The following is a 20459-nucleotide window of genomic DNA, read 5'->3' as shown; positions in this document are numbered from 1 at the left end:
GATCTGCAAAAGCCTTCCAAACTTCATGTGCAGCATCAGCTGTACGCACATGAGAGAGAACAGCATCCTGACAGTTCAACATCAGAAAGGAAAAAACACGTCGATCATTCGACTGCCAAATATCAATATGTGCCTGAGTCACACCACCGGAAGCAAGGGTGGGAGGGGTGGCATTGGCTGGTGTAACAAGCCAATCCCAGAGATCCACGCCACGCAAGGCCGATTTCACCTTTACCTTCCATAGGGTGTAGTTGGAACCATCCAACTTGGCAGGCTCTGCAAACATATGAAGAGAAGTGGGAGCAGCCATCACAAGAGCTTGGGCTCAATCTCAAGAAATGCACAATCTCTGAAAAAAAGGTGTCCTCCACAGGTACCAAGTGTGCCACCAAAGCCTGCAACACCACAAGCCCCCTCTGCAAAGGGAAAGAACCACTGGAGAGGAAAACGCAGCAATGAAGAAGTGCTGTCCTGTAGAAAACAGGCCGCCTGCAGTCCAATCTCCAAGTGGGCAAAGAAACGCTGATCTCCAAGAGCCAGACGGTGGAATCGGTGAAGCCAATCTGAAGAGGAACCGACCAGCAGAGTGCTGTCCAGAAAACGCAGCAGCAAAAAGCTATGGATCTGGAAGAAAACGCAGAGGAGGTGGTGCTGAAAACAGGGCTGAATCTGGGGCAGCAGAAAGGTTGCTAAACCTAGAGCGATGATACCATGAAAGAGTGCACAGAGCGGAAGCAGAGTGGCACTAGAATGTGCTGAACAGAGAGTGCAAGAGAGAAAGAGATATGGAGCAAACTATGCTGAATATACTGAACCAAAACAGTCCCAAGCAAGAGACAGCAATAGTCTCATAAGTGAGGGAGCAAATAACTACAAGACTCTATGAAAAATGAGAGGCCAGCACCCACTATTTATAGTGGGGAAGAGCTGGCCGACTGGAGCATGGAAACAGGCCGACTGGAGCTGTTGGACATAGCTCCCTAGAAAAATGCCAGAAAGGCTGGGAAAAATCCCAGAAAAATACTAAAAAAGGGGTGGCCAGCCCACAAACAAGGGCCATGCAAAAGGGGACCAAATGGGCACCATACAGAGCAGAAACTGGGGATGAAAGTGCTAACATATGGTACTGGTTGGAGCTAGACAGATCTGCATTGCATTCTTGTATCCCTACCCTACACATATAGGTTGCATACTGAGCCTTTAGCAGTAGTGCTCCATCCATCACCCCCCCCCACTAGCTCAATACTTTCATAGTTTATTTCATGTTTATTTTGTCCTTTTTTTTTCTGGACATCCAGAGGACATTGACAATTGTACATTTTTTGCATCAAGTTCTTCTTGAAAGGTGTTTAGGGCTGAAAGATGACTCCCAGAGCTTTCGCATGTGACACTTATTGTTGCTATAAATAACAGTATAGTGCCAATAACCTTGGATTTATTAAAACTGAACCTTAGCCACCTGAATTTGCGTGCTTTTACTAACCTTGGATTTATTAAAACTGAACCTTAGCCACCTGAATTGCGGCTTTTACTAATCCCATGGCTCCCCTAACTCTGCTAGATTAGCCCATAACCCCAAGGGTTAGTGCTAGGTGCGTAATACTATGCGATCCATGTGCTTGAGTTAAATGTGTTTAATGAGGACCACACCTCATATTGTGCCCACCATGGGACCCTTGCCGGACCTTCAAGCGACGCCTCTCTTCACTCCAGAGAGGAACTTCATGCAATGATGCAGATAATGCAAGCATTGATGGTCCCTCAGCTTCCAATAATGAACCATTGTCTGGAGGAAGATTGCAGGGTACAGAAATTAGATTGGCTGGCCTGGGAGGCTGAATGGAAAGATCGTGAGGCCATAAGTGACCTAAAACAAGGAACATGAAGAGAGACTAGACAGAAAATGTGTTTGGCAGAGTTGGCTTTCCAACAAGAGAAAGAAGACATACTTTAGAATGAAGCTGAAGGAGGACATCTTTGATGACACCAAGAAGCTGCCAAAGAATGGAAGAAAAGATGTGAAGTGGACAGACTTTGATGACACCAAGAAACTGCCAAAGACTGGAAGAAGCAGCGGACAGATTTTGGCAAAGCTTCTCCACCATTAAGAAGAACTGATTTGCTCTCTCGTTCCTCAAGCTGTTCATCTTACCGTACTCGTTCTTCAGCTCTAGAAGTAAAGTGGTGAGGCTTAGTATAGTCCACCTCCCCTAGGATATTGCTTTGATCTGCCTCCTATATCTTCCACTAGGTGACTGCATCACCCCACCATACACAATTGATCACCTTGATCTTCTCCTATGTCTTCAGTATGATTCAAACGGGCTGATCCAGAAAATCAGTGCGGAAAGCTACTTTGCCTTGGGCAGCTGATCTAGAGGTTCGGTCAGGACTGCCAATGAACTTGGAAGACAAGCTGTTAATCAGGGCCTGATTGGCAAGGCCCCAATTCTCTTCTTCATCTAGGCGCCATTTCCAATCTTCTTCTGCCACTTCCCATCGGCCCTCCCCTGTCATCCTCAACTGCTGGCAGTTTAGCACTGGGAAGACAGATAGCTAGAGGGAAATTGTTGAATTTGGTTTGATATTACATATCAAGTGTTATCTGAATGGCTTCACACTTGCTACCTTTGATGCCCAGGCACCGACCTTTCACCAGCCACAGATTCAGAAGATTCAAGCTTGTAACAAAAGGACAGACTGGACTCTTATCTTGAAAAGAAGTTAAAGCACATAAGAGGGGACCAGATGCTGGAGGCGAGGGATCACATCATCAGGACTAGGAGAAACTGGGGGAGACAGGAGGGGGGAGGGGGGGGGTGGGGGACCACAAGCACAGGAACCTTGAGAACGGAAGACCGAGGTCCTGAAACTGGCACCTCCTGTGGGCCGTCGACCTCCTGATCCAGGGATAAATGCTCATAATGGTTACCAGTAGGCACCGTTACCTACGGGAACCCATCTGCCTGATGCTCTGCTTGGCAACGCCCCTCCTGAGGCTGGTGGTGGCGCCTGCGGGGCCGCCCCACCGGCTGCTACTCGCAGGCGCCGCCCCACCAGCTGCTACTGGCCAGCATCCTCCCCCTGTGTCTCGGCATTGGAGGGCTGACTGGCCACCTTCTCTCTGGGAAGAAAAGGGGGGTGTGCTGAACTTGTGCATCCTCCGCCCTCTCTCCGGGATGGGAAGGGGGGTTAGTTCTCATGAAGTGGGATTTTCACATAGGCCAGCCACATATTCATAAGATTCAACCTTGTAACAAAAGCACAGACTGGACTCTTGTCTCTAAAAGAAGTGAAGTAGGACTTTCATATCACTTAAGTATTGACCTGGGCACATAGTCACATGAAAACGTGTTTCTGGAGTGAGAAACCCTGAAACGCAAGAAATATTTCAAAAACTCATGATTTTTTTGGTTTCTCCAAAAAAAAACTGTTTCTCGAAGTTAGAAGTTCCTATTTTTGGGAACTTTAGCAATCCAAAATTATATAGAAAAAAATTCCGAAACCTTGGCGTCTCTTAGCCGAAGGCCGAAACGTTTTGTCCTGAAACCTCAAAAACCTTGAAATGGCAAAAACCCCGAAATGTTTTTGGTGACTATGCTTGGGCACTGGACGTCGTTAGTCACAGATTGTAACATGTAGCGGAAGTATTCGTATTGGAGGATCCTGTCACACAAATGCTCACACCGTCTTCTGTATCGAGAGTTTCGCGAGTTTAGCAATCCACTTTAATACTTCAAACTTTAGAGAGATATGAGAGAGAGAGATCAGAACTGTACACTGTATGGGGTCCGGAATTACCCACTGAAGGGCCCCCTATCCCGTTACCGAGATAGTATTTGCTTTATTATCTTTAAAGAGACTGACGATAAGCCAAACGCAAGACCTCTTAACTGTGCACTGCTGTAGAAGCACCAAAGATGTCCAATCTCGAGCCTATGCACTCTTCCCAATGGAATGAGGGAGGGATGCAAAGCTAGGGCTGAGAGAGGGGCTAATTGGGACTGTTCTAGATTGAGTATGAATGCTGTAAATGAATATGAGTGCTGCGTTTTACCTTCACTAAGTGGTTGGAGCAAAACGACGAATAGATGAATGTTGAAAATTGTATGGATGCAGAAAACGCAACGCTGAATGCTGAAACTGTTGCATTTTGCTGATGTAGGGGCTGAATGCTCATGCGTTGATGCGCCTAGGGCTGTAGGAAGAAAACGCTGAGAGAATAGGGCTGAAACTGCAATCGCTTATGCTCCTAGTGTTGAGGATGACAAGCACTTGAATGCTCCTTTGCTGATATGATGAATGAATGAATGATTATGCAAGAACTCTATTTATATGGACACAAGGAGCCAGTCGGCTGGCTACTGAGTTGGCAGACTGCTCATGTCCAACATAAATGCATAAATGATGTGAAAAATGCTGAAAATGATGGGAAAAATAAAAATCTTGATAAATACTAGATAATATCTGGGGTGTTTGCCATGGTCTAGATGCAATGGATGAATGATGTGCAATGTGCAGAATGCTTTCTAATGCAAACTCTAAGGTTTCTACTAACTGTATATGCATGAATGTGTCTCTCTGAGTGGGTTAAGGCCGAGCAGCCCCTCAAGCTCATGAGGCCCGGTGCAACTCTAGCACAAGGTAGATGAAAGCGCATGCGAAAAGGGGGGGCAAAGGTGATGATGATGATGTCGGCCTGTTCCACGCTGCAGAAAGCCACCCGCCTGGCTGCTTCCACACACGCAGCCGCCACCAGCATGTGGCCTGCTCCACGTCCCCCAGCACCCGCTTGGCTCGCTGTTGTGCGCCCATCCCTTGCACCGCCTTCCCAAACCTGTGGTACGCCTGCGTGCTTTTTGGCGATTGGCTGTTGCCGTGCACCCCCAGCCGCGATGCCTTGCTTTTTACCATGCTACCTTTCTCTTCTCGCCGGCGCCAACACCAAGGACATGGCCTTGTCTTTCCTACAGCGGTGCCTTGGTTGCTGTGTGCCAACGACCATGTTTGCTTGTGCTCTCTGGCGACCAGCTATCCAAGGAGAAGCAACCACACGCCTCATCAAATTCCGCCACCCTTCTTTATAAGGTGAATGAATGAACTCTATTTATATGGACACAAGGAGCCAAAAAAAAAAAACAGCAAGCAAGGTCTGTTCAACAGATTTGGCACAGGTTTTGACATCGTGGAAGCCCCGGGGCACCCAAATCAGCCCTCCCAATGGACCCAAAGAGGGGTGGCCAGGGCTGTGGATGTAAACCTCTTAAAAGGGGGCAATTAAGGTTAAAATGGCCTTAATAAGTTATCAAAAAGTCTCTCAAAAATAGGGCCTTAGTAAGGCCCATGGCTGCTGGTTGGCCTGGCTGATCAACAGTAGGGGGAGGGAAAAGCCTATAAGTAGGCCCTCGTACTATGTAGCCCAGATTCCTCGTTCCACTCCTCTCCAGGTCACACAGCAGCAAAGTGCAGCCCCACAGTGCTTCGAGCAGCCTGGAAATCAGCAATATGCAAGTCCCATCAGCAAACAGAACCTTGGCAGAGATACTGGACCAGACAGAAGGCTATGGAATCTGATAGGGTTGTTTGTTAATGCACAGAGAGGACAAGTGAGGTAACACAATGTTTTCAGTAGAGCTGGCTTTTGCTGTTTTCTTTGTGACTTTGACTAGCTCAAACAGTAGGGGTCTTTTTTTGCTTTTTCTTATCGAGTCCCGATGTTGTGTTTGATAGTGACTGTGTTGTGACTTGGTAGCTGCATCGATGTGTTTGTCTTCTTGTTCTGCATGAAATCATTACGATTTTTTTTTTTCAATAATCCCACCCTAACACTACATCAGAAATGCCATGTTTAAGTGCATGGTTTGTGATACCCAACATAGAAGGCTGGCTGCCTGGTACCCTTTCCAATTTTCTGCGGCTGTAATATAAAGGAGGGCGTGTATTTAAGATTGATATTGATGTATTGATTACTCCATTGTAAGGGTGGAAAAGGAATTAAGCAGTGCTAATGTTTCTGTTTATGCAGGTATGGAAGACTTGTGGAATAGGTTGTGAGTTTCGAGGTTCTGTTGCTCTTGAAGGCGCAAATAAAGCTGACGCTATTTTTGGGTCAAGGAATGCGCTTGGCATAGAGTCCGTGGTGCGCTCCATGGAGTCTGCTCAATATTATCCCGAAAATGATATAACAAACGCACGAGGGTACAAAAGTTGATTTTCCTTCAATTCTTGAGCTCAAAGGTGAAACCTACTTACTTTAACGGTTTTCTTGTTTTAATTGCCTTTAGGAAAGGCTACAAGGTGGTGATGACCACGAGTCTTGCATCTGATGTGCCAGTGGGATACTTCTCCTGGGCGGAATATGATTTGATGGCTCCTCCAAAGAACAAAACTCAAAAGGCCCTTGCAGCAGCCTTTATTTCCAATTGTGGGGGTCATAACTTTCGGCTTGAGGCAATCAAAAAGCTAAGAGAGTATGGTGTTTCTATCGATTCCTATGGAGCTTGCCTTCGGAATCAAGATGGTCGTGGTGAGTGGATACATACTTCAATCTCTCGTATATATGATGGCGCGTGCAAGTAGGTAGACATTGATCTTGCATTAATAATTCCCCTTTTTCGTTACTCTTTGTTACTCAACTGCCCCTTCCCCCCCAAACAAACAAAAACACACACACACATCCCACAAAGAAAAAAAGAATACATCTTTTTATTAGTCATACGAAATCGTCTGTTAAGACCAAAACGGGAGGAAACAAACCACAAAAATCTCTCATGTGAGGTCTGAAAGCCATAAGAACGTTCTCACATGCATCCCCCCCCCCCCCCCCCCCCCCCCCCCCCCCCCCAAACAGAACTTGGAGATGAAAGCGAGAGTGTCAAGCTTAGAAGTAAACAAACAAAGAATCCTCCAAAGGTCAATGTAATTCCAGAGTATATGAGCTGGTTATAGCTGCTGAAAGATTGATTTTGTAATCCTTTTGTGAATGGAGGGGGAGCATGTTTCTGCCAAAGGTTTGGTGCTACACACATGCTTTGTACTTATCACATGAGATGTATCTTGGTGGGGTGCAAAAAGTGTGAGTCATTAAAGCTTTTGGAGCTATTTAAGATTGTAGTTGGGCCTCACTTTGGTGAGAGATATCATGCGATATAAACGATTTAATTAGGAGTCTCCTTATTGTTTATGAAACCTTCTCGTAAGTGTATTAAACTATTTTTTCTTAATCAATCATGTTTTGAATCATGGTATTTGAACCTCTGTAGATCCAAGATTATATCAAAGCCTCCTTAAGAAGGGTATTAGGATTAGGAATTAGTCTTGGGACTCTTTTTGATATTGAAGGAGAGAGCTAATTTGTTGGAGAGAGAGAGAGAGAAAGAAAGATATATCAAACGTCTACTAAAGACCCAATGGGCCTATGAGACCAAAGTGATACAATAATGTCCATGCCATATCTCATCATGGAACAGAAAATAAAATAGAAACAAATCAAAACTATCTCAGTGGAGTGATACAAAATATCTTAGTGGAAATCTCATCATAGAATACCAGGAACATGAAACATGAGAGGAGCATCAGCCCCCAATAGATGGTATACCACTTTCTAAAATATCAAGCATGAGGCTAATGAGTATGGCCAAGAGGTCTCCCTCAGCTACGCCATGTGGAAAGGTAGCTCGATGGGGATGGAGCATGTCCTAGATTTGAAGCTGATAAGGGGATTGTGGCCAAAGTCCAAGGGGCCGGGGGCATCGAGCACGCTCGAATGCGGAGGCCCGGTCCAAGGTAATGTCTCTCGGGTGAGGTGGGTCCGGACTAGCTCAAGGTGGGTCCACGAGATCCACTGTATGGGTGTCTTGCTTCTCCTGGGTCCAAAAAAAGCTGGTGATGGTTGGTTGGCGAGGAACGGGTCGAGGTGGTTGGGACCGAAGCTTTCTCAAGAAAGTGCCCTTATGTTTGCGGAGCTCAAGCAAGAAGAGCTTGGTCCGGAAAGTCAATGATCCTGGAGAGTGGGCCAAATCCCTCATGGAATAGACAATGAAACCTCCCAAGCCACCAGGCTCTATGTGAGGAGGTTTCTTGAATTGTATAACACGGGTGTCACCTTCCTAATACATCTCCATTTTGTATAAGATAGGTAAGAGTCAACTCCCTTGGCTTCACACCCAACTCCCTTGCCATGGAGTCGAATGTATGGTCCACCATGGATTCAGCTTTGGTGGCCTCAATAAGCTTGTGAACGTGTGTGTTCTCATGCAAAAGCTTTAGCTCCACTTCTTTTCCCTGCAATTGCCTCTTCACATGATCAAGTTCAGCCCTCAATGCATGGGGCTCCTCTTCTTGCACCTTCCCTTTGCCAAGGGACGGCTGTCCCACAAAAACCATATGAGGTTCATGAGTGCTTGCAACATGCCTGCCATGAGATGCATCCTAAGCATGAGCAGCACTAGAGTATCCCCTAGAGTTGGGCACTTCTTGACGCCTTGTTTGGCTGTCCATAATGTCAAGTGTGCTATTTACGCAGTGTCCAAGCCCACAAGATTGCTTCCCCATTGAGGAGAGGGAAACAACCGTGCTCTAATACCAATGTAATTCACCCCGTTGGGTGAGCTAGTTCTCTCTAGAAGTGTGGATTGCATCTCCAACAGTTAGGTATTTTAGATGGAGGAGGATGATGATATCACATCACACCCACCTGGGCCCTCCTTTTCTTGTAGTGACTTGGAGATGTATCCTCCGCATGTGTTTTCACATGTACTCCCATGCCCACCATAGTTCACATCATGCTTATGTTGATGATGATGAGATACACACATAGCTAGTCTATCTTTTAGTATAAGATTTTTTTTCCCGTCTTTTCCATGGCCCAGGACTATACGGAACTCTTGTACCACTTTTGGCCTCATAGACCCATTGGATCTTTTGACGACACTTAGTATAACTCTCATACTTCTGACAGAGACACATCAGAGCCCAAAGAGAGGGCTACCTCGAGTAGAGGGATTCCAGTGGGAGTCAGCATACAAGAGGACCACATGCCAGGGTACCTCGAGAGGGTCGGGTGGAGTAGCAGTTCTATTCAGACGGGAGCTAGAGGGGAGACTGAGAGTGGTAGCACAGGATCCAGAGGCCAGATACATGTGGATCAGCTTACAGCTCTCACACATGGGGTTGTCACGGTACGAAAATACGATACCGTACGATACGATACGATACCGTACGGGAATTTTTGGTACGATATGAAATTTTCGGATACCGTACGATAAAATATGTTTTTTATTTTTTACACTTACAACCTATGGAGCTTCAAGCTTGAATGTGAGGGAAGGTTGGGAGGGGAGGAGTCTACAGTGCTTGAGGAACCAAAACATGGATATGTGTCTCTCCCGGTTGGATCTCCCGATTGTCTCCAAAAAAGAACCTGCAGGGTGAGCATCTCATATATGCAGTAGATTCTTTGGCTCCTTTTCTTGCACACCTGTTTAACAGGGCACTAGGAGAGGGTTTGCCTGCGGAGTGGACGATGCACACCATTGTGCCGATTCACAAAACAAGGGATATGCTCGATCCGAGTAACTACAGGACGGTTATGGTTGGCCACGTGCTGGCCAAACTCTATGGTGCAATGTTGGAGCAAGAGCTTAGCTTATATGCTGAGCGAGCAGGTTTACGCTCATCAAGGCAGGCAGGCTTCAGGAGAGCTTTCTCTACCACTGACCATGTATTCACTTTGAGAGGTATGATTGATCGGGCCAGAGTGAGGAAGAGAAAGCTCTATTGCTGCTTTGTGGATTTCCGCAAGGCATTTGACACGGTACCACGAGAGAGGCTCTTTCAGCGTCTGCAGTCTCTTGGCATACTAGCAGATATGACATGGGGCATCATTACATATTATGCTTTATGCTGATGATATTGTATATGTGTCTGAGTCTCCAGGTAGTCTACAGCAGCATCTACATGCACTTGATGATTTCTGCACACAGAGGGATCTTACTGTGAACCTTGGGAAAACCAAGGTTATGGTCTTTCATACATCGAGACAGGGCAGGAGTTAGCTGACATTCACTCTCACAGGACGCCAGGTGGAGGTGGTGACATCATACGTGTACCTAAGGGTTACCTTCTTTGCAGCAGCCACGCGCTTCACCATGGGTTCAACAGCCAGAGCTACATTGACACGGGGATATGCAGCATTGGCTATGCTAGAGAGACAGTGCCACCAAGCATTTTCAGGAGCCCCGGACAAAGGGGTGGCTATTTGACACATTAGTCACACCGGCACTGATGTATGGAGGAGCGTTATGGGCGCCAGGCCTTGCTACCCATTGGTGGACACAGATAGAGAGACCACAGGTCCTCATGATGGCACGCATGATACGCAACAAACCGTCAGTACCTCATGACATTATCCGAGCAGAGTTTGCTGCGCCTCCTATGATGGTAGAGGCCATATTCCAGACTATATGCCTGCTAGACAAATTCAGAGAGATGCCACAGGACAGATTGTCATACAGAGTTTTTGAGGCATCTAGACAGCTGGGTGAGGCAAGAGACAGATGATCATGGTATGCACAGGTCACACATTGGTTCTCACAGCATGGCGAGACATGGATCATCTACCACCATTCCAGTATGACAGGGATGCACCACATATCCGTCTCTCTCATAGTGAGAGGAACAGAGTATTGAGATAGGACCTATGGTAGCTCTATACACGAGAGACATGGATATCGCCTATACAGACAGAGGATACTTGCCTTTTGGACACCACACCTCTACCAGAGAGAGACGACAGAGATCAGAGCCTAGTTTCACAGAGAGGGTGCGGAGCGACTGGCTTGCTTCAAAGCAGACCCAGGCATGTTCTTCAGGGAGCTGTGGACACCCCCTTCATTAACGTATACCATTTTATACCCCCAGTATGGTACATGATGGAGCTAGCTAGGTTGCATATCATGATTGTACTCCATGCATATAGCTTTGCATTCTCCTAGTAGTAGAGCTCCATCCCCTCCCCCACTCATTGTACTTATTGCACACCCAGATTCAGCTTTTTAGTTCAGTACTTTTTCATTTTGTTGGGATGACAGAGGATACCCCATACAGGTACACCGATTTGTCTCATAGGCCGAGTTCGGTCTTTTGGAAGACGTTAATAAAATCTTTCTTTCTCTCTCTCTCTCTCTCTCTCTCTCTCTCTCTCGATCAGCCCACATCTTTTATGTCCCACAATTATGCCTTGAATGAGCGGGAAACTCCCCTTTTTATACGAGGTCTAGAAAACAATATGCATTCAAAAACATGAGCAAGAAAAAGAAAAGATGAAGAGACATCTCAAAGACATGAAATCATAGCATGGCATACGTAGTTTAACCACCCAACCATTATATATACCAACGACCTTGGGCGTCTAGTGTGAATATCACCGATCACACACCATACTCACGCGCTTGTTGTTTCTCCGACAGCACACCCGTGCTACACATCACTAGGTCTTTGAAGTTTGGCCTACAATTGTCATTGAGGAACATTACTCGTTCACTCAATCTCATAAGCGATGATGTGTAGTTGTATGCTACCATTGGGTCCCTAGCGTTACTAGTGTCTCTCACGCATTATCGACGTGTTCTACACTTTACCAGCGTGTCCCACACTTTTTGAGCGTCACTTGTAAGTGTCATAACACGAACAATCCTTTTCACATGGGATAATTCACACACACGTCTACATCTCTCCTCCCACCTTCAACCAAGATAATGATTAGATATGCTCGTTTCTTCATTGGAATTTGTTAAGATTACGACTCCGAGATTCCTCTCTTACAGATTTTCTGAAAGGAGTAAAGATGGAAGATTTAGAGAACTCCATCTACAATCATAGTCTTTCATGCTCTTAAGAAGGCCTTTGTTGAGGCACCTTGTCTGAAGTTACCTTTTTGGGATGCTCTATTTGTGGTTTGGCGTTGTTTTGCAACGAGACGGTCATCTTGTGATCTATGTGAGCCGCAAACTGAACCTAGCGAATGAATTACCAAGTCTACAATAAAGAGCTCCTAGCGGTCGACCATTCAAGGTCTTAAACATTGGAAACACTTTCTACATCAGCTCGAATTTACTGGTGCATAAGGCTCCTCTTTAGCTCCTATCATGGAAAGACGAGTACTATTGCCCTTGGAGGCTTTTCCTATTTTATCACATTGATATATGATTACAATATAAAGATTTGGGTGTATATCCTTAAGGAAAAGTCTTAGGCTTTTGGAAAGTTTAAGGAATGGCTTGCATTGGTTGAAAATGAGAAAGGAAATAGATTAAAGTAGTTCAGAACAGACCGAGGAGGAGAAATTTATATTCAACTTACTATCATTCACATTCCACAATAGAATGATGTTATAGGTAAGTATCGTTGTTGAAGATGCCGCCCGACTTTTCATTCAACCTATTTGTGGATTGCCTAGGACTAAAGGGATGCTAAATTTACCTCGCACTTTTGGTGAGATTTGCTCGATAACTTTGGTACTAAATTGTAGTTTCAAGTGCATTTCACCCACATACGAAGAGGCAAATGGAGATTTATAATCAATTGGCTTTTGGCACCCTCAAATTCTATGTCAATGATCATTAATGTTATTTTTGCCTTTAGTTCAAGTGGTGCTAAATGACTCTTTTTCATCTTCCATTGGGAGGAGAGGACCAACTGGACATCCCATTAAATGCCAACAGGTCATGCATGGCCCCCATTTTCAAGAAAGTCACACACATGCGAGAGAGAGAGAGAGAGAGAGAGAGAGAGAGATTTTATTAACGTCTTCTAAAGACCAAAAAACGGCCTATGAGACAAAACCTGTGTACATCATCATCATCATATCTCAATGGACATCAAATGGATACAAAAGAAAAAAAAGTACAAAGTACTCTATAATGTGGAGATAAATCACATACAGGGCTCTGGTTAACTACTGTGTGGTGGGTGGGACGGAGGGAGGGTAAATACATCCAATAAAGCAACTAGCTCCAACCGGTGCCAATGACTGGGCGTAGGATGTCATAGATCGGGTAAGGGGCAAGATATCTCCCAATCTGTGCTAGATCAATTTGGGGTTTGTCCTCTGTGCTATGTCTCCTCAAGATCTCATCAATCTGTGTCTGGTGGAGACCTGGGGGGCGAGGGCCAGGTGGACGAGGGCGTCTCCTAGATCGTAGCTCTCTCGCTCGGGCTGATGTCACTCCTCTACTAGTAGATGTAGAGATAGTGCGTCTCCGAGTGACCCGGGTTTGGACTGAAGGAGTTGTCGAGGATGTCCCACCACTGAGTGGCTGGAAGAAGGTAGTGATCTGTGTCTGAGATGTAGTATCCCTCTGCTGTGGGAGCTGTTGTAATAGCCGCTCTCTATGACGTCGTAACTCCATCAAAAATCCCCCCAAGCATCTCTGATCATGAAACTGCATAACTCTGCTGAGTGGACCAAATCCCTCCCTGAAGAGACGGTGGTATCTCCCCCGAATCTCATAGTATACTGGGCAATGGCAAACATAATGCTCCTCTGTCTCCACCTCTATGTGGCACAATCTGCAGATACGTGTCTCCTTCGGGGCTCTTGTAGCTCTCCTTGCCTCTATCTCTAGAGTTTGTGAAGATACCCGAAGCTGCCCAATAGTAGTGCGCATGGCATGAGACATATATACATCCATGTACCCCGGTCTCTGCACAAACCCATCCTCTGTAAGCTGTAAGAAATGATCGTGGTAGTGCTGCCTCTTCACAGGAAGAGGTTGTGGAGGATCAATCCATGTATGACGTGTGTATTGCTATATCAATCGGTTCCTCTCGACACGGGAGAGTCTCATGGTCGGATGGTCCTCATCATACTGAAACAGAGGGAGCCTGTCCATACTCATCCCATGTAGTGAAAACCACTGTAAAACCTCTGCATACCATGTCTGTCACCCTAATGCTGCCACTCGCTCTGATGACTCTAGGGCGTGTCTCGGTAATCTGTCTAGGGGCATGTGCCTAACCCGCTGAATAAATGTCACTGTCTGAAAGAGTGCCTTGACTAGCATGGGCGAAGACACAAACTCTGCCAAAACTATCTCATGTGGCGTCGAGGTTTTACTATGAATCATCCATGAGACCATAAGTATATGCGGGCGCTCTAAACCTCGCCATCCGCTCGCTGATAATCCTGGAGCCCAGATGGCGGATGCATACATCAAGGCTGGTGTGACCATGGTATCAAAAAGCCATCCCTTTGTATGGGGTTCCTGAAAATGCGCCTGGTGACATTGCCTCTAAAGTAAAGCTAAAGCTGCATACCCTCTGGCTACCCTGTCCTGAACTGCCTGTCTCATAGAGAATCATCTCCTCGCTAGGCTAGTAAAGGTGACACCCAAATATACATATGAAGTCACTACATCCACACGTCTGTCTTGGTATATGATGTGGGTGGTCTCTCGCTCTTGCTTCGTGGTATTGAAAATCATAACCTTGGTTTTACCAAGATTGACCCTCAGGCCCCTCTGATTTCAAAACTCTCCCAAGGCATCCATGTGCCGCTGCAACCCCTGTTGTGTATTCGAGACAAGTACTACATCGTCTGTGTAAAGCATCAAAGCTACATATAGATCTGCCAAAGATGATTCACTGCTCCCCCCTCTGCCCACAAAATCTGCTAGCTCATCAATGTATTATCCAAACAGGTTGGGAGATAATGGACATCCTTGCTTAACCCCAATAGTGCTAGCAAGCTCCTCTGATAATCCGCTCGGGCATCGCACACGACCCACAACTCTCTCATACAAAGCAACAATCCCCCATATTATCTCTGATGGTACCCTGCAATCTTTGCATGAGTCTGTCGCGAGGCACAGTGTCAAATGCCTTGCAGAAATCCACAAAGCGGCAATATAATCTCTGTCTTTGTGCTTTCGCCTCTTCTATGAGGCTCCTGAGTGTGAAGATATGATCAAGAGTGGAGTGGTTTCGGCGGAAACCAGCCTGCCGAGTAGCTCTGAATCCAGAGATCTCTACCAATTTACTGAGCTCGTGCGCAATGACTGGCCCATAAAGTTTGGCCAATGTGTGGCCTACCATCACAGTACTGTAGCTACCCGGATCCATAGGGTCGCCAGCCTTATGGATGGGGGCAATAGTGTGTGAAGTCCATGCGGGCGGGAACCCCTCTACGATAGCCATATTAAAGAGATGTGGTATAAATGGTGCCACCGTGTCGGCTGCATATGAAAAATGCTCACCTCTAAGGCCTGTGTGGTCCTCCGCGTGTCTGTGCTGGAGTTGGTGTATAGCACTCTCCACCATATCTGCTGTAAAGGAAGTATAGAGTGAGGGGCTGAGGCTCTGAAGGATAGGGTATAGGCGGCTGATCTGGCATAGCATATAGTGACTAAGCATACGTATGCCAGATCTCGGGGTTAGAGATAGGGGTGTGTGAACGGTGTTCTTGTAGCCTCCGCCAAGCCTCAGCTGAATCGTTGCTCAAAAATAAGTGGTACATGTCCCAATGTTTGGTTTCCTCGAACATGCGTTTCTTACAGCGAGTTAAAGATTGGTTAAGTCTCTGTGCCTTGCGGCCCGAGATTTCACCTCTCTCTACCTCCCGCTTGAGACGTGAACGAGTAGCCTGACACTCGTCATCGTACCAACTATTTTGGGGCATCTTTCCAGTGTTACTCTTGGCAGTACTCCTACAGGAATGTGGGGAGCTCAATAGGGCAGATGTATGTAATAAAGCTGTAAGCTGTGTAGTAAGAGTGTCAAGAGGTGAGTGTGGGTCTAGATGAAGAAGGCCTCGGTAGATAGAAGTACTATATAGATGATCACAATCATGTGAAATATATAGTAGGGCGAAGTGATGTACTAGTAGTAGGTAAAGTGGTAGAACTAGAAGGATGTGCTCGTAAAGATAGTAGCAGGTATGTATGGTCCGCCCCAATAGGACTAGGGATGGAAAAAGAGTCCACGAGACTCATGGTCTCTATGGGACCAAGAACGTAGTCAACAGTGCTCATCCCTCCTCCATATGGAAAACAAGTATAGGTTCCTGAGCCTGGCCACCTCTCGAGCCCATTATAAATAATGAGCTGATGATGCGCACCAAACACCAATAGCTGTCTCCCATGTTTTTTGATATCCCCTCGATCCTCCGAAGATCTCTGTATCCCAAGGTCCTCCTCATCCAGCCCCCTCAAATGTGGATCCTCCATGCATAGTTGTTTCTCGTACGCGTACGAACCTATTCGTACGTACGAGTCGTACGGTACGATACCGTACGAATTCGTACGATATCGTACGGTACGAGTTAGGTTTTTTTTTCCCCCCCCCCCCCCCAAAATTTTTTTTTCCCTTGAAAAAAAATTTCCAAATGCTTAAAAAAAATAGAAACCCTGCTTTACGAAGATCCCAAATGCTCGCAATACTTCGCAACTTTCGTGTCCACTCAGTATTCCATATGGGGTTGTGGAGAGACCTAAAAAATCTAGCGAGGTAGACTGGTAGTGTACACTTGATTGGTAGGATGAGAGAATCTTGCTACATCACTTGGGGATCCCTGGTATAGGTAGGCTAGACAATTAGATTCTCAAGTTATGCACAAGGGAGAACATTTGGACATGGCCATTTTGATCTAGAGAGGAGTCCCTAAACTTATCACCCTAGATGCACTCCTCGTATTTGTGCAAGGACGGTCCCTTAGTCATAAACGCTACACTGGGAGACCTTTGGTATTGCATTACCCATCCAGGTTCTTTTTTGGAGACAATCGGGAGATCCAACCGGGAGAGACACATATCCATGTACTGGTTTCTCAAGCACTGTAGACTCCTCCCCTCCCAACCTTCCCTCACATTCAAGCTTGAAGCTCCATAGCTTGTAAGTGTAAAAAATAAAAACCGTATTTTATCGTACCGTATCCCAAAATTTCATATCGTACCGAATATTCCCGTACGGTATCGTACCGTACCGTATCGTATTTTCGTACCGTGACAACTATGCCTCCATGTCATACACCTCACACTGTCTACTTTGGGTCCTGGCATTAAAGTCTCCCACTAGCAAAATATCCCCCCTCCTCCTACACTCCGTTATCCCCTCCGACAATGCTGTGAATATCTCCCCCTCCTCTTCTATAGCATCCTCATGCTCCTCTGCATCCTCCATCTGATCTCTATGATGCTTCCCCTGAGCAAAAAGCGAGCCATCTGGTGAGAAATAGCATACAGCACTATATACCGCCCTCGTATCTGTGAGCTGCACTCTGACCCACATGAACCTAGCCTCCTCATCTCGGCTCATCACTATAACACGTGGCCGGAGCTCCTCCCTAAAAAGCATAGTGGTTGAGTACTTTAGGCACGGTGTGGTATGGTACATGTCCGGTACAAGTACGTAAAGTACGCATCAAGATAAGTACTTTAAGTACGTTCACGTTTATATATATATATGTGTGTGTGTGTGTGTGTGTGTGTGTGTGTGTGTGTGTGTGTGTGTGTGTGTAATAAGGAATATCTAGCATCCATACAAAAATAGCATGAAAGACAATGGTATTACTGAAATGAAAACTAATCTATTAACTACTGAGCAATGACCACTGACTAAAATAATTAAAAAACAGGCCAAATAAGTGTTGTACATTGAACCTCATATTTGGTACGAAGACCTTACCCGTACGAGGTACGGTATGTATGGAGTGGTATGGAAAGTACTGAAGGTACACATCGGATGAGTACGGGTCCCCGATCCTCGAACACCTCCTACCCATCTTGTCTGTCCTCTAAAGGCAGACTCCCATGTATAGCCTGTCACCCTCGGCAAACTTCTCTCTTGACTCTGGTGTGTCTATGTGAGAAAAATAATGTCCCGATCTCCCAGCACCTCCTCAAAACGCCCTGGATCTGACCACACTGACCCATTGCAGTTCCAAACTGCCATCTGTACCTTTGTCTCATAGGCTGCGAGAGAGAGAGAGAGAGAGAGAGAGAGAGAGAGAGAGAGCTAATTTAAGAGATGGCTTACTTTTTATGAGGGTAGCAGTTAATAAACTGGATACTTTACGGAATTACAAGTTTAGCTTGGCTTTTGAGAACTCAAATGAGGATGACTACATCACAGAGAAATTTTGGCAGTCCCTTGTGGCAGGTAATCTATTGCTATACCTGTTTTTGAAACCGTACACACATCGTTTATTCTGTGGAAGTTTCTCTAAATATTAGTCTTCCAACTCTGCAGGTTCGGTACCGGTTGTGATTGGAGCACCCAATATTCATGATTTTGCACCCTCCTCTAACTCGATCTTGTACATCAAGAGTGTTGATGACATTGAGCATGTGGCAAAGCAGATGAAGTACCTTGCAACTCATGAGGATGCTTACAATGCCACCCTAAGGTGACTGATAGCAAATAGATTTCTATCAGATATGATGCAGCATGACTGTTTTTTGAGTTACCTAGACTTTGACATAGAGGGTGTGCAGTTGGAAATATGAAGGCCCCTCGGATGCATTCAAGGCTTTGGTGGACATGGCAGTGGTGCACTCTTCATGCCGTCTTTGCATTCACCTAGGGACTAAATTGAGACTGGAAGAAGAGAAGCAGCGGAAGAGACCTTGTCAATGCACACATGATTTGGTCGTCACATACCATCTCTATGTAAGAGAGAGAGGGAAATTCGAGATGGAGTCTGTCTTTTTGAGGCAAGATTCTTTTTTTGAGTTTATAAGGTTTCCTCGTTCTAAGATTTGCTTTGTTTATCACTTCTTGAAACATAACATGGTTTGCTCGTGTTGGGCGATGGTTTTCAGGTCTAACAACATTACTTTGGCTGCTCTTGATCATGCCATAATTTTGAAATTCACATCCATGAATTACGTGCCCATTTTTAAGTCTGGCCGGCCAAAAGTGATCCAAGGAGATGATGTGTTAAGGATCCACAGGGTCTATCCTGTTGGCATGACTCAGCGGCAGGCTTTGTATACATGGAGATTTCAGAGTGATAAATATCTCCAAACTTATGTGGAGGCGAACCCCTGTGCAAATCTCGAAGTGATATTTGTGTAACTTTCCGCCTTGTTTACAGCAGCAGATTCTTTGCAAGAGCTGATGAGGCTCGATTGGCATTGCTGTATCATCATAGATAATATGCACCTCAGCATTGAGATTCGAGAAGGTTATTTGTAAGGGAGGACCCTTGCAATAATTGTTATGAAGGCTGGAGGTGACCTGATATTTTGGTCTGCCATGACACATTAGCTTAACAGTGTATAACACGCAAACAGGCGCACCTTTTCATGAGTGGCTAGGGCTTGCCATGCCCAACTGGTCCTTTCATGGGTGCCTGAAGGTTGTAATCCCACGTGTCTGCCTAGGCCTTCACATCTCTGTGAATCTGTCTTGTTCACATCTGTTGGCATGGATAGCAACAGCCATTGTATCAGTGATTTTTGAGGATTTCTGTGGAATCCCAACTTCTGGTGTACAAGTGGACAAGATCTTTAGAAAAAATGAAAGCGTGTCCAGTAGAGCATCCCCTAAATGTATTGCAACAAATTTGTACGACCTTCAACCCAGCAATGCTAGAAAAACATTGTGATCAAATAGTGGGTTTTTTAACCTAGCAAATATTAGAAAAGCATCACATATTCTCTTCTGCAAAGGCTGCAAGCTCACTCTGTCTTACAATGTAATAAATCAAATTTAGATTGAGTGATGATTACAAATAAAGAGGTGAGGAAATGCAGTAGCCCATGATGTTGAGTGGACATAACCACCTAGATACAACCATTTATGCTGTGCTCTGTGTCTTTGCAATTTAGCTATGAGGGAAGGGCTAGCAAGATGCCTCCAACACAGACACCTGTGGATGCATGGTGCTCTGTTTGGTTTGAAGCTTTGTGTATAGCTCTAATTGCAACTTCTTTCTTCTATGGGAAATCTTCTTGATCAATTCCCTACAGTTATATACTATGTATTAGGAACAGGCCACTGATCCGTTGACCACTCATCGAATGATCCTTGCACCGACTTGATGGGAGAAGAAAAAGGTTGAAACATCTTTTGCTGCACCAAGGTTCAAAGCCCTCTTGAAAAGGTATCTCTTGAATCTCATATTATTAGGCATGACACCTAACAAGGTAATACTCCTCTATTCCCCAACTTGTCTCCAAATGAATCTGTTTAGTGTTTAAGGTAATGTGAGAGAACTGATTTGGCCAATAGCAATCCCCTCTTGGTCTCTCAATGGAGCCTTCACTAGTGAGATGCAAGAAACCTGCATTTGTATATGGTAAGCGGGGCATATTACGAACCCCTTAGGAAAGGTAACACTTGAATCTTGTGTGTCCTCTAGGCGTTATGCTGGTGATGTCTACATCCTTCAGATCCATCCAACTTTCAGTACTCTCCCTTCACCTGATTCGGTTGCCATACTTCTGTTGCTACTTTAATTT

At 45.5% G+C, this 20459-nt stretch overlaps 1 protein-coding gene across 2 annotated transcripts in view; it reads left to right on the top strand.

Annotated features, from left to right (window-relative positions):
- The window catches only part of LOC147636980 (glycoprotein 3-alpha-L-fucosyltransferase FUT11-like), a 75722-nt gene extending 56116 nt beyond the window's left edge, over positions 1-19606 (top strand). Inside the window, exons 2-7 of one of the 2 annotated variants that reach the window (XM_086800582.1) lie at positions 6026-6198; positions 6285-6526; positions 18049-18153; positions 18244-18400; positions 18489-18707; positions 18816-19606. In XM_086800582.1, coding sequence (XP_086656708.1) covers positions 6026-6198; positions 6285-6526; positions 18049-18153; positions 18244-18400; positions 18489-18707; positions 18816-19071 — 1152 coding nt within the window. In that variant the 3' untranslated portion in view covers positions 19072-19606. Of the gene's footprint in view, positions 1-6025; positions 6199-6284; positions 6527-18045; positions 18154-18243; positions 18401-18488; positions 18708-18815 lie in introns of both variants that reach the window. The other variant, XM_086800581.1, reaches the window with a different exon arrangement.
- The last annotated feature ends 853 nt before the right edge of the window (positions 19607-20459 follow it).

The sequence above is a fragment of the Cibotium barometz genome, chromosome 7 (genome assembly GCF_041138505.1).
Source record: "Cibotium barometz isolate CiBa-2024 chromosome 7, ASM4113850v1, whole genome shotgun sequence".
In the NCBI taxonomy this organism is placed as follows: Eukaryota; Viridiplantae; Streptophyta; class Polypodiopsida; order Cyatheales; family Cibotiaceae; genus Cibotium; species Cibotium barometz.
The sequence above is the reverse complement of the archived record's forward strand: the minus strand, read 5'-3'. Positions and strand labels throughout refer to the sequence as shown.